This window comes from Dichomitus squalens, assembly GCF_000275845.1.
Source record: "Dichomitus squalens LYAD-421 SS1 unplaced genomic scaffold DICSQscaffold_35, whole genome shotgun sequence".
NCBI classification, from domain to species: Eukaryota; Fungi; Basidiomycota; class Agaricomycetes; order Polyporales; family Polyporaceae; genus Dichomitus; species Dichomitus squalens.
Window position 1 is genome coordinate 118,793 of NW_006766917.1, and position 19,846 is coordinate 138,638.

At 56.6% G+C, this 19,846-nt stretch overlaps 6 protein-coding genes across 6 annotated transcripts; 3 read left to right on the forward strand and 3 right to left on the reverse strand.

Moving 5' to 3' along the window:
• The first annotated feature begins 542 nt into the window (after positions 1-542).
• On the forward strand, positions 543-3,159 carry DICSQDRAFT_90123 (uncharacterized protein). The gene is made up of 6 exons (XM_007368381.1): positions 543-1,285; positions 1,387-1,579; positions 2,200-2,349; positions 2,419-2,520; positions 2,603-2,620; positions 2,687-3,159. The coding sequence occupies exons 1-6, from the start codon at positions 648-650 to the stop codon at positions 2,687-2,689; spliced, it is 1,104 nt and encodes a 367-aa protein (XP_007368443.1). The 5' UTR covers positions 543-647; the 3' UTR covers positions 2,690-3,159.
• Positions 3,160-8,146: 4,987 nt separating this feature from the next.
• Positions 8,147-10,119, forward strand: DICSQDRAFT_66188 (uncharacterized protein; the record flags this gene model as incomplete). Its single annotated transcript, XM_007368382.1, is given in 5 exon segments — positions 8,147-8,542; positions 8,561-8,650; positions 8,703-8,789; positions 8,838-9,914; positions 9,976-10,119. 5 exon segments carry the CDS (start codon positions 8,147-8,149, stop codon positions 10,117-10,119), a joined length of 1,794 nt encoding a protein of 597 aa, XP_007368444.1.
• Positions 10,120-11,935: 1,816 nt separating this feature from the next.
• Positions 11,936-13,139, reverse strand: DICSQDRAFT_90127 (uncharacterized protein). Its single transcript, XM_007368383.1, has 7 exons — positions 13,084-13,139; positions 12,947-13,018; positions 12,756-12,899; positions 12,577-12,701; positions 12,507-12,514; positions 12,329-12,439; positions 11,936-12,197 (listed from the first exon to the last, which is right to left on the reverse strand). Exons 2-7 carry the CDS (start codon positions 13,014-13,016, stop codon positions 12,104-12,106), a joined length of 552 nt encoding a protein of 183 aa, XP_007368445.1. The 5' UTR covers positions 13,017-13,018; positions 13,084-13,139; the 3' UTR covers positions 11,936-12,103.
• Positions 13,140-13,575: 436 nt separating this feature from the next.
• DICSQDRAFT_172622 (chorismate synthase) lies at positions 13,576-15,046 on the forward strand (the record flags this gene model as incomplete). The annotated part of the gene is made up of 5 exons (XM_007368384.1): positions 13,576-13,665; positions 13,722-13,799; positions 13,844-14,081; positions 14,136-14,401; positions 14,459-15,046. 5 exons carry the CDS (start codon positions 13,576-13,578, stop codon positions 15,044-15,046), a joined length of 1,260 nt encoding a protein of 419 aa, XP_007368446.1.
• Positions 15,047-15,344: 298 nt separating this feature from the next.
• DICSQDRAFT_66258 (uncharacterized protein) lies at positions 15,345-16,321 on the reverse strand (the record flags this gene model as incomplete). The annotated part of the gene is made up of 2 exons (XM_007368385.1): positions 15,345-15,416; positions 15,467-16,321. 2 exons carry the CDS (start codon positions 16,319-16,321, stop codon positions 15,345-15,347), a joined length of 927 nt encoding a protein of 308 aa, XP_007368447.1.
• Positions 16,322-17,213: 892 nt separating this feature from the next.
• On the reverse strand, positions 17,214-19,148 carry DICSQDRAFT_109643 (uncharacterized protein; the record flags this gene model as incomplete). The annotated part of the gene is made up of 10 exons (XM_007368386.1): positions 17,214-17,339; positions 17,395-17,545; positions 17,609-17,663; positions 17,714-17,793; positions 17,848-17,965; positions 18,014-18,203; positions 18,259-18,406; positions 18,460-18,529; positions 18,581-18,781; positions 18,833-19,148. 10 exons carry the CDS (start codon positions 19,146-19,148, stop codon positions 17,214-17,216), a joined length of 1,455 nt encoding a protein of 484 aa, XP_007368448.1.
• Positions 19,149-19,846: the final 698 nt, after the last annotated feature.

Consider the following 19,846-nt stretch of genomic DNA (forward strand, 5'->3'; position numbering starts at 1 on the left):
TACAAGCTGGTGTAGCCTGGCCTCTGGGAAACATCCTCTGCTGCCCACAGCAATCCTGACCAGAGTTCTATGATATCCTGTAGAAAATGCCGCTCAATGTCGGTCAAGTTAACAAGCGCAAGTGCTCACCGTGCGTTAGTGGTGGCCATACAATCGCTAGTACATTCTCCTCTTACTACTCTTGCGCATGATACGTTCATCAGACGTCCCAAGGTCGGTCTAGGTGCTGGAAAGCAACGTTGGACAAGACATGAACAGACGCCCATTTACCGTAGAGCATCGTGCGCTTACGCCTGTAGTGCGGCGTCGGCTTCTCATGCCACACCCCTGGTAGCCCGGCTTGTCGACTGTCCTCATCGCCGTTTCACCTGCTAAGTATCAGGAAAAAGATCCGCAACAACCCCTATCCTTGTAGGTCACTCGAGCGAATCACCCATACAAACATCCCGGATACCATGAGTTCAGACTCACGCCCACCCGAGCCCGCACCCGCTCCAGAGCGTGCACAATCTGTCGTAGAAGCTCCAATTGCGCCCACGTCAGCCCTTCAACATAAGGCTGCAGCAACTTCGACAGTATTTGCTAGCGCAAACCCTTCACCCGTACCTCCCACACCACCACCCAAAGATACGCTCTCGTCCGGTCGTATGAACGAACCTTCCGCTCTCGCTCCTTCTACAGAACCCATACCACCGGCAGCATCCGCGATGTCTAAGCTGGGACTCAAGACCGCCCCTCCAGAGATGGACGAGCCAGACACTCCCTTGGTCATCGACATCTCCGGTCCCCGCCGAGATACCCCGGACTTAGACGAAGGCGAAGAAGACGAAGATGAGGAAGAGGACGAGGAGGACGAGGAGGACGAGGACGAGGACGAGGAGGACGACGGCGACGACGACATGGAAGCGGGTATGGACACAGAGCTCACAATCCGTGTCGACGGCGAGGACGTCACCCCGCGCGACTCGGACGCCACGGACGCTGACATGCCGCACATCGGGAAGCACACCGACGGCGGGTCCACGCTCTATGGCTCTACTGCTGCCGCCGGGTCAGGCATGGGCATTGGTTCAGGAGGAGAGCATGTGCACGAGCACCCGCTCAGGCTTGACATCCATCCTCCGTCACCCCCGCTGGGGCCATGGGACAGTACGCGAGAGAGGGACGACGACGACGAGCCGGGGGAATTCGGCCTGGCAGAACGTAGGGCGAGGGCGAGTCCGCACAGGTATGCGATGTCTGGGACGAAGGCGAACAAGGTGCACGAGTTTGGAAACAAGCGAAGGTGCGTGGTATCCGTTGCTTGCGCTTTTGACTGGGGACGCTGAGGACGCTGAGGACGCTGCTTGCTGCTCGGACCTTTGCTCGCACTCGTATCGCGTTCAGTCACAACCGTCCGCTCATACCTCATTCGTCGTATTACTTCGGGCCACCACCACCGGACTCCGCGTATGGCTCGGATCCGGTGGGGCAAATCGGTGTGCACCATCCTCGGGAGATCGTGCGGGTAGAGCGGGACTACACGGGCGGCGAGCTCCCACAGTTCACTCCCACGTACCCCCTGGAGCTTGAAGGACGGGTGAGTGTTTCTCTTATTGCAGTATCAAGTCGCCTTCGCATGATACTTTGGGGTGTAGCTCCGTTTGGCGTTATGTGTTGAGACCGCTTTTTTGGATCTCCCTATGGCTCTTTGTTTCCATGCGTGCTTCCTATTCAGCACCGGTGCCTTGGTCCAGACTTTGACATGGTCATGCTGCATGGTCTCCTTGACATAGTAGCACAACACTTCTTTCCGCCACACAGATTGGTGTTGTTCATGAAATCGGAAGCAGGGCATCAGAAGATGTCGGCTTGTGCACGCCCGTATGAATCCTCGTACTGGGTTCCTGCGTAAATGAGCGCGGGTTGGAGCTGCAAAGATTCTACATTGAACTGGTATAAGTCGGGACTGAGCTCATCTGAACTGGAGCATATTCCATTGCTCACACTGTTCTGGGCTGAGCTGTCTGTACTCTTCCTGTTCCCGCTCGGAAGACGCGCTCCGTCGCTTCGAGCCACAGGGTATAGAGGCGATATCATCTACTTGGCTCTCCTACGATTTTGCAAGTCTTAGTGCACACGGCCATCGCATTGAAGTCGATCAATTTCCAGCCATCAGACCACTCCAGATGAGCCGTGACCACTGACCTTCGCATGCAGATAACGCCGACCCAGTTCTTGGAGACGATCAATGCAATCAATGAGCTTCTCCTGTCAGCGCACAGTCTCAGCCATGCCTTTGTCGACAATGCTCTGGCGTACTTTACACTGCAGGTTTCGCGAGCAGTGAAAAAGACGCATTACGAGAAGGTAAATCATTGCTTCGGATTACACTCGGTATGTGAAGACAGGGCCGCTGACAATCACGGGATTATGCAGGAGATGGATAGGCTGAAGGCGTTGATCGACGAGTTGAACGTGCAAATGTACAACCCTGTCGGGCTGCACATCAAGTGGCCACGTTCTGTTGCCTTCCTCTTCGTACGTGTTCGTTCGGCCTTGCGTAACTCGACTCCCGGACTTACCGAGTTCTTCCCTTCCCTCCGCACTTCCCATTTGGCAGCTCGAGATCGAGTACTACGTGGGTGGTTACCATCGTCTTCTGTGGAGCCCCGAGTACTGATTCTTGTCTTCTCCCTTCTTTTAGTGACATGCGATCACCGATTTTCCCGAGCCTCCACGCTGACTAGGCGCGGAGGTTCAACTGCGAAGATTGGTTAGTAATATTGTCTATGACCGATCCTCCTTCTCTACAGCTTTGTCAGCCCCCACCGATCCATCACAGTCATCTCAATCTCGTTCCTTGCTACCGTTATCTCCATGAATAGCTCCTCCTCGCCGCTTTCTTCCCACGCACCTCTCGCCCTCGGTTTTTTCCAGCTTCCCAGGATCGACGTTCACCATCGAGTTTGAGATACCTACGGCACCCTCGCAACAACCACCCAAGTTGCATCTGCTCTCTCTTATAATTGTATTCTTCCTTGGGCTCCCTCCTTCTCAACCATGGGCACATCGTACATATATCGCATACCGCTACTTTGATACCGGACGCACGCCTGATCCAATCTCACTGTATTTTTCTATACGCACGTAGATAAAGCCAATGCGCACAACTTCCACCTCCCACAATCGAACCCGTGTCTCACCCTTGTACCCTCCTCTTCGTACAAACTCACGCAGCACAACCGAGACGCAATCTCGTCGGTTGCTCAACCCCACTCGGCACGGCCACATGTTCCGAATGTCCGTCGGACCGTCGCTCCCTTGTAAGGTGTTTCGGCCGTCCCTGCCCGCGGCCGCCAGGTTTCCAGGCCCGGGGGCTCCGAGGGGCTCGGAGGCATCAGATCGAACTGTCACCAGGTCAATCAGGGGCCGGCTATGACGTCGCGCCAGGCGCCGGGGCTCGCCGGGGTAAGGGACGGCGGGACTTTGCCCGCAAAGGTGCATCTCAAATCTTCGCCCTTGCAGCTCATGATGTTCGTCTTTCGATTGTTACAGTCACCATGCGAAGTGTCGCTCATCAGAAATGTAGAAGCATACGCGGCGATAAGGGCCTCAGGCAAGCCCGTTCATGACTCGCCCCGGCCCATGGAGCGATAACCGTTTATATGAAGGTGCACGGGAGCGAGTTCCCCTTGCAATCATTTGTTTGTGGACATCACAAGAGTTCATGGCTCACGTCAATAGCAGGCTGCAATGTCCGGGACGTATTTCAAACAGTACATCAACGCGTACCGATACCCAGGAGGATTCGCGCACTCCAGTGGTTCGCAACAGATTCCTTTGAGAATCGAGTCCATATGCAAACACCAGTACTGCGTCCTAAAGAGAGCCCATGAGGACGGAGGCCAGTATAGAACGTCACCCACGCGCACCAGACAGTTGCATGCCAGAGACATCGTGGGCACGCCATCATACGTACCTTAGCAACAATTCACAATGGTGCGGAGAATATGCGCATTCACGCCAGCCGTTCAGGATAGCTGTGATGCATCCATGTGTACCCAGCCGCACTTTGGCCGGACGACAGTCTCCCCAGCGGGACGGACTACCATTCCAGGCGTCTGGACTAGATTCAGTCGCCGTGTGACTTGCATGTAGAAGTGAGACTTTGTATGCTGAGAGACCCACCTCTAGACGTACCGCACTCACTCAATCTGTACACTGTCTGTTTCTGGATTGGCAAAACACAGTCAGTGGACATTTTCCGGCTCGAGGAGCTAAGGCGTAAGGGCCTGGATGGTCGCAAAGTGACTTGATGGGACTTGGAGAAGGACAAAGGAATATGTGCTGGAACAGTGCAATCGCGCAAGCACCGTTTCGGAGTCATTATGAAGCCGCAAGAGTGGATCCCCAAGGGCACAATGCAGCTCAACTACTGACTTTTCGACCTGAGATGCACAGTCGCCTTGGACGAAGCCGCCATCGGGATTCTGTCTGTACAGGCGCGACGCCTGCCACAGTCTCTAGCAATAAACTGCATCCGTGGTGCACGTACCGCCCACGTCGAATACCGAGCTCTGTGCCCCGCAGGCACATAGATTAGCGCCAGAGCTCCCCCTTGACTGTGTACCGTGAGGGCAATAGCGCCTCAGTGAACGTGCAGTGTGGTGCCCTCATGAATAGCACGTGAGCGCATGAGTCGCCTCAGTTGTACTCCGACCGCAGAACTGTGTCTTCAACTCGAGCCCGATGCGAGGGTAAAGTGGCTGGTACAATTCCCGGTCGGACAAGCGCCCCACTTCAAGAGCGAGATAGGAGCCGACGGCGAGAGGAGGTGTGGGTTGACCTGGACACGACTGTCGACGTCCGTCCGGCGGCCGGTCGTATGATCGATCGCCAACTTGAGTTCAGAAGAGCGGTGTGGCCAGGTTAAACTCTGTAATGACAGCGGAGGGAAGGGAGTGCTGTATTCGTTGACCATCGGGTTCTTGGGTCGTAGGCTCTGGCTCGGAGACAGCAGGATCCGAGGAAGGAGAGGGGCGGAGCCGGTTGTGGGTCGAGCGTGGGCGTGTCGCGTGTGATACCGATCCCGTCGCGAGCGGCGATAGACAGGCGGATTGTGGCTCGACTGTGACAGCCTGGACGCGCAGCGATGTGTATGCAGTGGGGTGACAGGTTCGACGCCGAAAAGTCGCACATATACCCACTGAGCATAGCCCTCAAGATCCTATGAATAGGGCTGGTCTTGGTCTTGACTTTGGCTCGAGCGACAATCTGTGAAAGACCGGATGACGTCCGTTCCGCCGCAGCACACCTGCTTGATGGTTACACTGACCATCTGTCAAACGTAGGAAGCTCGGGACTAGATACACCACTCACCACGCTGCGCTGGAAGTGCGACGCGCACGCATCTAACCTGTGTTGATACAACGAAAAAGTTTGCCTGTGTAAGCTTCAACTTTCCGGAGAAACCGGTCGACGCGCGTGAAGCCACGGCGATGCAATTCCAGAGCTCAGATCAGACCAATGAAGCGCAGAGATACTGGGAGAGGACGTACAATACGAACACTGCAAACTGTCAGGTCCATCTCGTTCGCGGCGACATCCATACTTTCCCGTGTCAGAGGCGGGGGTGGGGTCCATCGCAGAAGGGGTCCGCAGCCATCAATTATCAGGGATATCAGCCAAGCGAGTGCGACGTCATGTTGACAGGCTGACTACGTACGGTCCAGTTCCCCGTCTCCCTCTAGACTAGTCTTCAAGCCATCCTGGTGGGACTGGACAAGGTCCCATATGGAAACCACCGTCCAGCCGAAGGTCTGAAACTGATAAGCAGATGCGTCAGTGGGGATGAATAGACTACTTAGCCCTAAGTGAGCCGACATGGGTGGGATGGTATGCAGAAGAGCTGTGCAATGTGACATGAGGCGCATCATCCTTTGCAGACCGCCTGGTAGAGCCGTAGGCTTCAAAGGCGGGCAACTAATGTCGCAGTCTCCACAGCGCGTACGTGAGGTGCAATTCCTGCGGCCCGGATGAATCCGATCCTGTAACAAGGACGGGGCGCATATGCGTTCCCGAAGTGTCTTCGAGAAGATGGAGGATTGTCTTCGAATCAGCGTGGAAACCGCGTGTACCACGTCTGACCCCCGGAGGTTTGAAGGACACGCTAAGCGTAGCGCAGGAAGCCTTGAGTGTAAGGTTTGTACGTACACCAGCTTCGTTTTGATTTAAAAAGAACCCGCTCGAGGAGCTCCGGTCGGGGGTTCCGTTGACGGGCTTTGTCCGCGATGGGAGGGGGGGGGCGTCAACTAACATCCGGGTTGTTTCTCCAGGAAGCATTTCAAAGGAGGTGCGTCGCCGGGGAGCCTTTGGATACCGTTGAAACAACGGCGAGTCTGAGAGCGCGTTTGACGGCCGTGTCTCTTATCTCAAGCGCACCATGTAGGCGAATTCAAATCGGGGTGCACCTTTCGCCACTGAAGGTGCAGCTGGCGAAGAAGCGAAAGAGGGCTGCACACGCGGCATGGTGCGATCAAAAGGCCGATCCACGCGAAGCGAGAAACCAGATGGCAAGCAGATGGACCTGAGATTGGAGATTTGATCATGATTTGCATTTGCCATTCCGACGGCGGGGTTCGTTGAGGACCTGTCCCTTTTGAACACAGCTCGAATCTCGACTGATCGCAAGTGAGACGAATAAATCAAATTAGATTGAAAATAGATTTCAGGAGGAGACGGCCAGTGAGTGGAGCAAAGGTGCTCGTCCACACCTTTACATTGTCCACAATACTGAATGACTACGGCTAAGCTGCATGCCTGCTAGATAGCCACAAGCCTTGCAGCAGGCAGGCAACAAGGCACGCACGAAGGAGCACGAACGAACGCAAAGACCTCGGAGGGAGCCAGGTGAGATGCACGAAAGCGCCCTAAACGATCCGATCGTGCGCTACGGCGCAGATATGAGCGCGAACAGACGCGTTGGTTTCGAGCAGCCGGCTTCCCATATTCCCATACCCACCGGCTTCTGACCGGGTGCGCGCGCAGCGTCAGCCCGCCAATGAGCAGGATGCCGGACTGAATGGAGACACGCGTCGTATGCTCGTGCCGCGCAGGCAAGGCCTTCGAGACGCTGCCGTCCGCGTGTGGCGTGGAGGCTGGACAAGATTGGATTCAGTCTCGAACCCCTGCAGCTTGCGATGCACATCGCTGGCATTGACAGTCTGCCAACGCCTGCGGGTGGTCAGATGCTGTCCGGTTGACAGTCTACGGCAAATTGGGGATGCTGAGACCGATTAAGAGAAGCAAGGGGTCCGCGGACGGCGCCTATGAGCTCGGAGGGTCCGACCGAGGAGGAGCAAGCGAGGAGTAAAACGTTGGCACAGGATGGAGAGGGACTGCGAGGTGATTGGCGTTGGTTTGTGCGTTACTTTGATCATGGGGCTCGCGACAACACATATCGAGGCCAATGGGGAGTGGGCCTCGAAACATCAACCCGGTCGGGCATTGTCGGTGGGGCGCCGTGGAAAGCAAAGGTGTGGGCAAGACTGAGACGCAGGGTTGGACAAGGATTGCTATAAAGAATGTTTGAGTTGGAGCAAGCATGAGGGTGGAAAAGCGCAGATACGAAGGCCGGTGGTACGAGAAACGGAGAAGAATGATCTTCGGTGTGTTTCTGAGATATTCGTGTTCATAGCCGGCAGCCTCGAGCAATGTCGGACTGCTTGTGGGGTTCGCGGAGCCGGTGCAGGAGTCACAGGAGGATGGGCTTGTGTTAGTCAGCAGAGGCTGGGGACCGCACATCGGGCGCGGACGAGCGGGTGTCGAAACGGCCTGGGCGGCGACGGAAGCTTGCGCAACCTCCCCCCTCGGCGTTTCCCGTCCCGAGCGCCCTCCCGCACTTCATTCCCGCCTCCTCCGAACCCCTCCATTCCACTGGTTTCACTCCCTTCTCTCCTCCCCCCGTCATCACCCTCCCTTTCCTCCCTCCTCGTCCTCACCAGTGCTGAACACATCGGTTTCGGCACATCTCATCCATTCTTCGTCTATCCAGGAGCCCTGACAGCATACCACCGCTTTGCTTACTCAGCGCAGTCAAGCTCCTTCCATCCAGTCTCTCTAAGCACACCGTCGCCGCCCCCTCGATCCTGCTCGCCCTACCGTCATGAATTTCTCTTCGTCAGAGCTCCACTCCTTCTGGGACATCAATGCCCAGCAGCCCGATACTTTCTCGGCTCTTCCTGACGACGACTTCCTCGCTTTCCTCCAGAAGCAGTTCCCCAGTGTCGGCAGCACTAACCCGCCTCTCTCCATCGATAACCCCGACGGGGTCGACCCACAGAGCATCAGCAGCTTTCCTCCTAACCTCAGCCCCCCCTCGAGCGACTCGAGTCCTAGCCCACCGAGCACCCATAACGAGTCCAGTCTCTCACGGCGGCAATCAGGGGTATTTGGTAATGGTAGCACAGATCCTTCCGAGGACAGCTCGTTGAAGCGTAAGGCTTCCAACGATAACGATGAAGAACCGCAGTCTAAGACGCAACACACTTGTACGCATCTAGTCGCTTGAATCTCACAGCTTGTTTTGACTGTCATCCCAGCCAACTCCTCTAACAGCAAAAAGACTGTGTCGTCCGCTAGTGCTCGTCGTAAGCCAGGTGCTTCTCAGGTCAGGATAGATTATATAGTTGCTCGCAATGCTTTTCTGACGATCTTGGTAGGATGAGTCTCGCCTGTTGAAACGTAAGGAGCAGAATCGCGCAGCCCAACGTGCCTTCCGTGAGCGTAAGGAGAAGCATGTCCGAGATGTAAGTCTATCCCTCCCCAACCTGACGCCATCCTGACGTCATCAATAGCTGGAAGACAAAGTAGCAGCGTTGGAAGCCAAGAACCAGTTGACGGAGCAGGAGAACGAGAACCTTCGCGATCTACTCACGCGTCTACAGAGCGAGAACATGATGCTCAAGCAGGCGGCGTTCACCTTCACGGCTTCTCGACCCAATAACGCAGGCAACAACCACAATGTTTTCAATAACAACAACAGCTCAAACGCCTTTAGCTTCTCGTCTCCGGGCGCCGGCCCCAGCAAGTCTCCGATGCAGACGCAGTCCCCCCCGTCGCAGTACGATCTGAACTTCAACTCCCTCATTTCGTTTGATCCGAGTATGTTGAACCCTGCGGACGAGTTGCAAGACGTAAACATGGACGACCCGTTCTCCTTCGATCATGAGTACAAGACCATCGCGAGCAACCCCCTATTTACGTCCTTCGTTGAGCCGTCGCCCGCAGACAGCCCCCCAATCCTGATGAATGGCGGGCAACAGTACGTTCCGGCTCCTTTCGAGTCAACGTTCGTGGAGCAATGGACGCCCTCCGATTCCCAGAGTAGCGGACAAGATGCTCTCGAGCAGTTGTTTGGAGGGAGCTTCCTCGGGAACGGTAACGGCAACTCGACTTCGGCTGACTACCATGCGCTCTTGGCAAGTCCGCCCAGCTCGCTTTCCCCTGTATCCCACCGCACGCCTTCACTATCCTCGTCCTCATCATCACCATCAGGCGCAGCCAACACGGGCAGTCCGTCAACAGCAGCGCACAGTCCACAGGCGGGCGCATCGGGTACTGGCAACAATGAGCAGTGTCCGAAGACGAAGCAGCAGCTTGAGAAAGCCATAGCGAGCGCTGGACAGTCGAGCTTCGTTCAGACGCCGCCGTTCCTACAGAACGGAACGTCGTCATCGCCGGCCTCTGACGAGCAGCAGGGCGACTCGTGCGACATGCCGATTGCTCCCTTCCTACGGAAGGCGACGGGCGGGGATGGCGGCACGCCGTTCGTGATGTGCAAGGGCTCAAGCTTCCCGAAGACGCAGAAGAGCGACAAGAATATCGAGGTGCTCACTGCTTGGCGGACGATCACGTCTAACCCCCAGTTCAAGGTTGGTGTGTTCGCGTTTGAGACGCACGATATGGGAACTGACATATCTTGAATGGGCCCAGGACGTGGACATCAACGAGTTGTGTACCGAGTTCACAAGCAAGGCACGCTGCGACGGCACGAAGGTCGTGCTTGAGCCTGAGGGTGTCCATCATATCATCGAGACACTCGCGGCGAGGCAGGCGGCGAACCAGACGAAGCATTGACGGCCAGGTCATACCCTCCCGCATCCCCGCGTCGTTTGCGCCGTGGTCGCATCGTGGTGGGCTGTCCTGCCATAGGCCGTCTTGGTTGTCGTCTTCACTCTCCGACCGCACTTGCTTGATGGTTCCGCTCCAGTGTTCACGACAACCTGCATGCGGCGCACGCCGGCCTACGCTCATATCACGTCTCTGCATCACATCGACTTCGTACGCATACCGCATCTCCCAGAGACGATCTCGATGGTTTGTTTCAATATCGCATCATCAGCACTCATGCCCCCTCCCCCTCCCCATTCTCCCATTCCCACTGCGCACGAGCAACTAATCGGCATTACACGGACAGACTGGACTACGTGGAGCGATACGACGACGGAGTGACGAGAATAGTGCGCGATGGTGGCGCGGATCTGGATGCCGAGATGGGAAGCATCAGAAGGCTAGGTCGGGGGAGCGAAGGAGAACGCCCCAAGATCCGGATTCGTTTGGGCAGTCTTCGGGCCAGGGACGCTTCGGCGCGTCTTCTCGTGGGGCCGCGCCCACGGCTCTGCACGGCAGCAGGTCAGGCGACCATCGTCTGTGTACGCAGGCGGGAGATCGAGCACTGTTCACCCGCTCGTCGTGTGTTCTGTCTCCTGGAACCGGCCGCCGGATGCCTCAATGTCGGTGGCGAGCGACAACTGCTGCAAGGCGTGCTCCTGCGCGTCTCGACCTCGTTCTCCCTTCCAGCACTTCTTATCCTCTCTCGCGTCGCTTCGTCTCTGGTCGGATATCCGCATCTGTCCATCGTCGTCTGTTCATCGTCTCGCCCGTCTATTCCAGTGTTGCTCCATTGTCCATTCGTCCAATGTCTCGTTGCTGCTATCACTTTTGTCCCCATCCCGTGTCACGCCCCATACGTACAGTGCTATAGCCTCCCAGCTTTCGCCTTCGTCCAGGTCGCCGCTGTCCCGGTGTTTCCTCCGTGTATTATGCCTTCTATATCGTTACCGTACCGTACCGTAGTCGTCCCAGTATCAAGTATCGTCTTGCTGCAGTAGAAAGAATTCATAACTCTAACTCGAAACTCCATTCGAACCCGTGTTGTTGTTGCCGTTGCGGACAATAAGTTCACGCTCATACCATCCCTCCACTCATGATCATTTCTAAGGGGCTCTAAAGGGCTCAGGCTATGTGCTTATGCGCTGTATTCATTATTTATTGAGAACGATGTGTTGTCGGCCCCGCGGATTGCTTGTGATCGTCATGCTAGTATCGGAACGATCATCGCTGTACATACTCGCACACAATAAGCTCGAGGTTCTCGCTCGCACGTTTCTCAGTGGACCCGGCAGAGAACACGATAGCGATAGAACACTTCTGAATTCATTCTCTAATGTCAAGTCAGATACCAAAAGGCCATTTCGAAGCCGTCTCTAATTCTCCGGACGCTCAGATCTGCTACCGCGTCGCCGGGGAGGGGAATCGTTGGCCCTCCCGTGCAGCTGTAGCACACGCTACCATTGTGCAGATTCACGCAGGGAACCATGCGTGGGGAAGAGCGCGGGGCGGTGCGGCATCGTTCTTCCAAAGGCGAGTGGACCGTGAACTTTGGACGGCGGCGGACGTGCTTCTCGCGTCGTTGCTGCGGTCCGAATATTGAGATGTGTGTGCGACCAGGCACCAGCGTACGGTGCGGGTAACAGACTTCATATTCATAGGCACGAGCAGCGCTGTAGAGCCCGGGCTTCCATTAGAACGTCTGCATTCGGACTTGCTATATGTGGAGAGCTCGAGCAGAGTAGGGGGGGCACGCAGACTGTATTGCGAGGGATCGCGATAATGGAGATCGTGGTATTGACGGGACACCTGGGATGTGGAGCGGGAAAGCCGTAAGTACAGGGGAGCGTGTGTGTATTATATGGTACGGTGCCCGTAGCTTGATGTTCCCAACGCCACCGTTCGAAAGTGGCAGCAGGAGCACTCAACCCACCATGTACTGTGCGAGTAGTTAGGATGCCTTGGTCTTCACCGCTGACGTCGACGCCGACGACGGCTGGCCAAAGTAGTACCGCGTCCGGCCGATGCCCAGGAACCATGCGATTCTGCATGCGAAGTGAGCGAGGGCCAGGCCCCATGACGGTCAGTATGAGTCTACTCGATGGGGCCCTCGCTCCCTTCGCTCCCCTCGAGGGGCAGAAGAAGCAAGGGTGCGGGGAGAGTAGGATGTACAGACCTCATGCCGAGGAGGAAGATGACGAAAGTGATGTTGCCGTGCGTCATCGAGTTCCAGCGCGCCAAGTCGTACTTGAGGTCGTCAGGGAGGCCGACCCACGACCAAATGATGCTACGAGAACAGAACAAGGTGAGTCAGGAATGGGGTTCGCCCTCATGTGCGGAAATATGGGCCGTACTGCGTCACCTGCAGTCAACCGTCAGCGTACGTGCCCATCTACATCACTATGCGAAAAAAGGAGCGCTGACATCTGCAAGCGCCAGTGCGGTGAAACTTGCACCCATGATGCGCTCTTGCGCGACTGGATTGTCCGGGAGTGCATCCCGGACGGCACGGAATACGAAACTAGAAATCATGCCCAATAGTAGGTAGCCTATGTGGGGACATCTGAGCTTATGGAGACGCATGTTAAACGAAAGCTACGCACAATTGCCAAGCTGCCAGATGGCCATTGTAGTCCTTGCGTCCGAAAGCGCGGCAGGAACAGGTGTCCCGTCTGGGATGAGTTGATTGTGGAACCATGCCGCTCCAGGCGACAGCCATGCCATGACCGCAGGCATTATAGTAGAGGCTACTGATACTTAGCTACTGTACAATAACAGAAGGGAATGACAGTACTCGGTTCGATATGCAAGAACAGCAGCTGGTAGAACCCAGGAAGGGCAGGAAAATCGGAGATGAGCGGCATCTGTGCTACAACTGGGTCAGCCAACTGCAAACTCGGAGCTCCAGAGTACATCAAGGATGCAAACTACCTTTTCAGAGCTGACTGAGTCTTAGAGGGTGCCGTAGACCGCCACGAGGATGTTGCGCACTCGGTGGGAACAGTACTTGCAAGCGGTCGCGTACTACTGCGCGACTCCGGACAGGTCGGGGTGGGAAGTAACCCAGGATCTAATCTAATCTGAGCTGCCCTCGATGTCTTGATCTGAATCTGGATTGTCGAGTGCACCGTTCGCAAAGGAGTCATCTCATAAAAGCTCCCTCAAGTCCTCGGTGTCCCGTGCACAGACTACTCGACACCCTTGACACCGCTTCACGCCATCGTGCACAGGCGACCACAAAATACCGACCAGATCGGACCACTGGCGAAGAACGGACGCGCCGCACACAGTATAACGCCTCGGACTTTTCATTTGCGAGGTCCCCAGCCTACCTACCTCCCCCGCAGCCGCCTTCTACACCTTATATCGAGGTGCGGTCCATACGCACTGCGCTCTGCCAGCTTCTCATCTGTCGTTTCAAAGATGTCCACCTTCGGTAGCCTTTTCCGTGTTACGACTTACGGAGAGTCACATTGCGCCTCCGTCGGAGCTATCATCGACGGCTGTCCTCCGGTATGTACCCGTTCTACATCTGAAGTGACCTGCAAAGTAGCTCAACCTCGCAACAGGGCTTGCCCTTGACCGAACAAGACGTGCAAGTGCAGCTGAGCCGCAGACGTCCAGGGCAGAGCAACCTCACCACCCCCGTACGTTCACTTGGTCTCTGAAGGCAGAGCGTCTCATCCAACAGAATGGCACCACGCAGAGAGACGAGAAGGATCTCGTCCACCTCCAGTCCGGAATCGAGCATGGGGTCACGCTCGGCACGCCCATTGGCCTGCTCGTCCGGAACGAGGACCAGCGCCCGAAGGACTACTCCGAGACCGATCTCTACCCGCGTCCGAGTCATGCGGACTGGACGTATCTTGAGAAGTATGGCGTGAAAGCGAGCAGTGGGGGAGGGCGGAGCAGTGCGCGTGAGACGATCGGTGAGCATCGTACGTTTTGCGTGCAAATTGGCTTGTACGATTGACGCACCCCAGGCAGAGTTGCCGCTGGCGCGATCGCGGAAAAGTACCTTAAGCTCGCGTACGGCATCGAGATCGTCGCGTTCGTGTCGTCTGTAGGCAAGGTCCAGCTTCCCTCTGCAATCTCGCCACCTTCCCAGGTCCCCGCAGAAGATGAGGACACGGTGGAAGATGCGCTGAGCCCCGAGTTTGTCGAACTTCTCAACACCGTCACTCGTGAGCAGGTCGACGCGCAAATGACCCGCTGTCCACACGCAGAGACGTCCGAACGCATGGTCAAGGTGTGCACCTTCCTACTACCCCCAGCACGCGTATGCTCACATCATGCACATCTGCAGCGCATCCTCCGTGCCAAGGAAGCCAACGACTCCATCGGCGGCACCGTCACCTGCGTGATCCGCAACGTCCCCTCCGGCATCGGCGAGCCCGTCTTCGACAAGCTCGAGGCCAAGCTCGCACACGCCATGCTCTCCATCCCCGCCACTAAGGCGTTCGAGATCGGCTCAGGCTTCCGCGGCACGCAGGTGCCCGGCTCGAAGCACAACGACGCGTTCGTGCAGCGCCCCGATGGGCGCATGGGCACCCGCACGAACTGGAGCGGGGGCGTCCAGGGCGGGATCAGCAACGGGGAGGACGTCTACTTCCGGATCGGGTTCAAGAGCCCCGCGACGATCTCGCAGGAGCAGGAGACGGCGCAGTACGACGGCACCCCGGGGACGCTCGCCGCGAGGGGGAGGCACGACCCGTGCGTCGTGCCCCGCGCGGTGCCCATCGTGGAGGCGATGGCGGCGCTGGTGATCATGGACCAGGTATTGATCCAGAATGCGAGGAAGACGGCGAGCGCGCTCCTTCCGCCTATCACGACGCTGCCACCGACTATGGTTAAGAACGTCAAGCCGGCGGCGAGCGAGGAGCAGAAGCAATGAGCAGATTTGATCCTGTAGAGTAGTCTCATTGAGAGAGAGAGCAATCTTGTTGTACTTGTCCCATGAGAAGTGTTCATGGGTATCTGTCCTGCTAAGTGCGGTAGAATACAATGGCGAGGCACATCAAGTGGGCTGTTCGGTAAACCTACAATCACAGAACGACCAAAATGGTGAACGACGACGCGAGAAGAACTTCATATGGATCGTACATGTGCGGGATCATGGATATGATATATGAGTGGTGGGTGGGATGGAGCATAGCATGAAGATGGTATCGAGAAGAAGGTTAACCTAGGAGTTAGAACTCCTCGTAATCTGAATCGTCAGAACAACAACAGCATAGTACAGGCTCGACGTGCCACCACCACCACTAGAGACACCTCAGCACGAGAGCAAGAACACACGGGCGTGAGCACTCACATGGCGATTGAATATTCTCCATGGCCACTTTCCAAATACTGCTTCTTCCTCCCGCCGCAACGCTGATGCACGCATGGTCCGTTCGTCCTCGCTCATCGCCTGAGACTCCTCGTCCTCCGATTCGGGATGCACCGCTCCAGCCGGAGGACGAAGCAACGGCGTTCGTTCGTTATACCCTCTCGCACCCTTCGTACCTCCTCGCCTTCTCCCCACGCCATTCTGTGCCCCGTTCGCCTGCCTCTCCGTAGTCTGCAACTGGACTTGAGTCTTCCTTTGCCATCCCCCGCCAGCCGCCGCATATGCGCTGAGCCGCTTCCCGATCGGGCCCCACGCCCCATTATCGTCCGCCTGGTAGCGCAGTGGTGCAGAGATCGACGACGAAGGGGAGTCTGAGGTGCTTGAGCCTGGAGTAGAGCCGCCCGCCATGCTTGCATGGTGCCGGTTTCGGTGGGTGCCTGACGTGATGCGCACCCGCGAGCGGAAGCGCACCCGCAATGGCGGGCGCACCGTGCCATTCCCTTCCCCCGTCGGCGGCTGCGACGCGCTCCTCGTTTGCCCCACGCCCTCTCCCTCCTCGTCCTCTCCCTCCCCCTCAAAGTCCCCATCGGTCCCGGGCTCTGCGCCATGCTCAGATTCATCCCCGACAATAATGAGCGAGGACGGGGTCGCCGAGCGGGGCGCAGAGGGGTCCTCGTCGATGAGGTGGAGGGCGTTCCCGGGCACGATACATGGCTTAGGCGAGGTGCTCTCGAGGGCGAGCTTGTGGTCCGTCGAGTACAGGACGTCGATGGGCGAGCTGGGGAGGTCGAGCGTCATGCGCCGCGCGCGGGGCGCGGAGATAAGAGCCGGGGGCATCGCGCGGGCGTCGCCGTGGGAGGGGTCCGACTGGTCGTCGCTGGACGGGTTGGCGGGAGCTCTGGTCAGGTCCTCGCTGATGTGGATGGAGGGTGGTCGCCCGTCTGGCTCTGCCGCTGTTGCTGTCGCTATGTGGGAGTCCGGCTGCAGCTGGGCATTGGGGTGATTGAGAGCGGACGCGAGCCCGTCCTGTGCGTCGATGCTTAGGTTAACGGTGGGCTCTCTGGGGTTGCTGCCATTTCGCGCGTGCAAGCCTGGAGGCCCGTGTGCTGGAGGTGGAGAGAGGGACGTGCATACCAAAGGGATATACGTAAGATGAAAAGCTCGTGCTGGCCCAGCCAGACCCACAGGGTCGGGGTTCACATAAACGCGGAGCACGCACCGGAGAGCAAGATAGATCGTATTGCCCTCGGCTCTCTCGAACTCGTATTACGCCTTGCAGGGTCGTTGAGGCTCATGTTCACGTTACTGTTCGCGGGAAGGGTGCTCGTCATGGCCGCGCGCGGAGCGAGTTCCTGAGGGAGTCATGGACGTCGGGATGAAGATCACGGTAGAGGGCCAACTGAGAAGTGGATGCGGACACTGCACCCAGATGCGTCGCCTAGCTCGCAGCTCGATGCAGCCACGCTATCATCTATGTTCTAGCCTGACTGCTGAATACTGACGTCGTTCGCAGGGTCGGTCGGCTGACCTGCAATGAATGATGGTCACAGTACTCGCACGCAATATACTCCGATACAGGCGCGGCTTTCGTAACTCGCAGCAAGAGATGCAGCTGCAGCTTCAGACCGGGCTTCCAGGCTGGCCGAAGAACACGGGCATCACGGAGCAGCCTTCCGAGCATTGGCATGAGAATATCTGTATCCTAGCTCGTCCGAGAAGAAGACTGCATCTATTCGTCCGCAAAGCTATCTAGAATCTCACGAATCGCCAGGGTGACGGAGGATGCGTCGAACTGCGGCAGCTGGGACCTTTCGTCTATCGGCCCCTCTACTTCAATACACCGCACCCCCAAATACTGTGAGTAGAGAACTTAGGCTCGGCAAAATAGAAGGGAATGTGCGTCGACGTACGGTGATCTGGGATATGTCAACCTCGACTGCAGTACCCTTCAGGTAGACAAGGTGCGTGATGAAAGCTGAGATGGGCCACGTCGTATCAGCCTTGCTGAGGCCCCCATACGTCTTCGCGTGATGACCGTCGTTCAACGTTCGTGCGACGATGCTGATAAGAACGCGCATACGGAGAGTTGGCATTCCCTAGTCGGATCAGAAGCGAGTAGCTTACCGAATGTAGTCCACGGCGCTGTACCCATCGGTTTCTCGATCGTTAGTCGAGTTTACTACCATGAGGTCAGCCGAAGCCAAATAGATCAGAGAAGCTCAAACGCACAAAGAAGCACCTTCGCCTTCAATGATCGCGAACCGGCAATAGCATTCGCAACGCCTTTCAGAGCGAGGCAGGGGATGATGCTGGAATCATGGCTCAGGACGGTATGTCATCGATACGCATCTCTCGTGACAAACCTTGTCCAGAGAGACCCACATGAGTACACCAGCACGTTGTATCGCGACATAGAATACAAATAGTCAGGATTCGGCGAGGGATGGATCTCATTCCCGTATGCATTGATGTAGAATAACCCTGCTATACCGTCAATTGCAGTACCACATCTAGCAACGATGTGCTTACTGCTAATGCGCGCGTTGAGAGGCTCATAGTCGTTCTTCCCTTCCGCCTCGAATAGGACGTTGCGACTGCGAGGTAGTGTTCCGTCCAATGGGTCGACCGCCGCATCGTCTTCTCCGTATACGCTTATGCGAGGTGCTTGTCGGACAGGATGAGAAATCTCGCATTGCCCGACCAGTCGCTCCCCGTTGTCCTAGGATGAGATGAGCTCGCATGATGGTCCCAGGGTGAATGGTTGACTAGCGAACCAGTTCTGCGGCGATAGTGACCGTATGGTTCGTTACGATCACAGGCAAGATGTTCGCCTCGCTGCTCGTGATAGAAGAGAAGAGGAATATAGCGGAAGGAAGCGAGTGGAAGAAGAGCTGCGCAGCGGAAAGGAAGTAATTGCCGATGCTAAGCTGCGGGATGAGGATTCGCCCTTCACCCATCTATCTATCATGACTGACCTTCCGTTCACGAACGAAAAGTTCTTATGCGCCCGCGACAGAATCTCGTGCTCAAAACGGACAAGAAAGGCTACGAGATGGGTCAAGGCCATGTCGCACGCACAGGCCCTCTCAGACATACCTCTGATCATTTCCTTGCGATCATTGGGAATGCCCGTCCATAGTCGGCTGCGGCCCTCTACAATGTCCCTCCATTCATCACGCGCTTCCTGTTCAGTGCACTTTGCAGGGAGGCGGTACGCTAAGAGGTTGCGAATGGCGTCTAGAGGTGCGCCAGGCCTCGCAGGAGGTATCAGGCGAACGAGCCTCGAGCGGATGTCACCTGCATGAATACTCAACTGATGCCCGGGTGACCGTATTCATGCTCACATACCAATCGATGGTCCGCCCAAGACGCGAATGATTTCACTTGAAGAACCTCCGTCGTCCGAGACTGGGAGAATGTAACAGGCCGAACGGCCAAACGCGGGACAGATGGAGTTGCATCCCGTACCACCAGATATGACTACGAAAGATGTTTCACCAGAAAGCGACGTCAGAAGCCCTGTTGATTTTCCAGTAGCCACACTGGATGATCTATCTGGTGTCGCATGGGCAGGACCGGGCTGGGTGGGAAGGTCGAACACAGAGGACCCAGGGCTATCCGCGCCGGAGTTGCGAGGGTTTGGGGAAAGTGCGAAGTAGCTCATGGCTCAGGTAAATCTTACCGTGCGCATGCACCCTTCACAATGGTTTATAAGGCGTGGAAGCGGAGATAGTGGAAGGCTGGTAGAAGGAGCTCTTAATTCGACCATGATCGTAGAACGGAAGCAAGTGCGCGCGCCGTGCATAACATGCGCGCTAAAGCCACCCACGACGACGGACGTGTCGAGAACGTGGATCTACGCGTCCTCTCTCACTAGTGTTGCCGCCAATTCGAGTCAGCCAAGCCAAGCCAGTGGGGCTTGATCAAGTGGGGCAAGCCAGCCGGATCCAGCCGAGCCGGCATCCAGCTGATTCGTAGCCAGCTGCCCAGCTCGCGCCCAGCTCCAGCTTGATGGGCTGACCGGCTGGCAAGCTACGCGCCTTATATGGAACTCAGATGCGCGCAGCTTCGAATGTGAGTGGACGGAAAGAGACAAGCCATATATACATTATAAGTTATGTACAGAACGACTGCTAATGGTGAGGAAATTGTGCAGAAGACGGGCAAAGCAAAAAATTGACGGGATACAAGAGTCACATCTCGCCTTCTGTGTCAGGATCATTCAAGGTGAGCTCCTCAATGCGGGTAACAAAGTTCCCCATGAGGTCCAGTCACTCCTGTTTGTACCGGAACTACAAGACTTGAAGGGCCTCCATGAGTACTCGGACTCCATCTCCTCGCGAAATAAGGGTGAAACCGCCG

What these genes read in the sequence shown, in the direction of transcription:
- DICSQDRAFT_90123 (XM_007368381.1), top strand. Translation starts at nt 648, where the DNA reads ATGAACGAACCTTCCGCTCTCGCTCCTTCTACAGAACCCATACCACCG. An exon ending in CCCTGGAGCTTGAAGGACGG is followed by an intron (nt 1,580 to 2,199) that starts GTGAGTGTTTCT and finishes CTTCGCATGCAG; the next exon opens with ATAACGCCGACCCAGTTCTT. An exon ending in AAAAGACGCATTACGAGAAG is followed by an intron (nt 2,350 to 2,418) that starts GTAAATCATTGC and finishes GGGATTATGCAG; the next exon opens with GAGATGGATAGGCTGAAGGC.
- DICSQDRAFT_90127 (XM_007368383.1), bottom strand. Translation starts at nt 13,016, where the DNA reads ATGCCGCTCATCTCCGATTTTCCTGCCCTTCCTGGGTTCTACCAGCTG. An exon ending in CATCTGGCAGCTTGGCAATT is followed by an intron (nt 12,702 to 12,755) that starts GTGCGTAGCTTT and finishes GTCCCCACATAG; the next exon opens with GCTACCTACTATTGGGCATG. An exon ending in ATCTTCCTCCTCGGCATGAG is followed by an intron (nt 12,198 to 12,328) that starts GTCTGTACATCC and finishes CTTCGCATGCAG; the next exon opens with AATCGCATGGTTCCTGGGCA.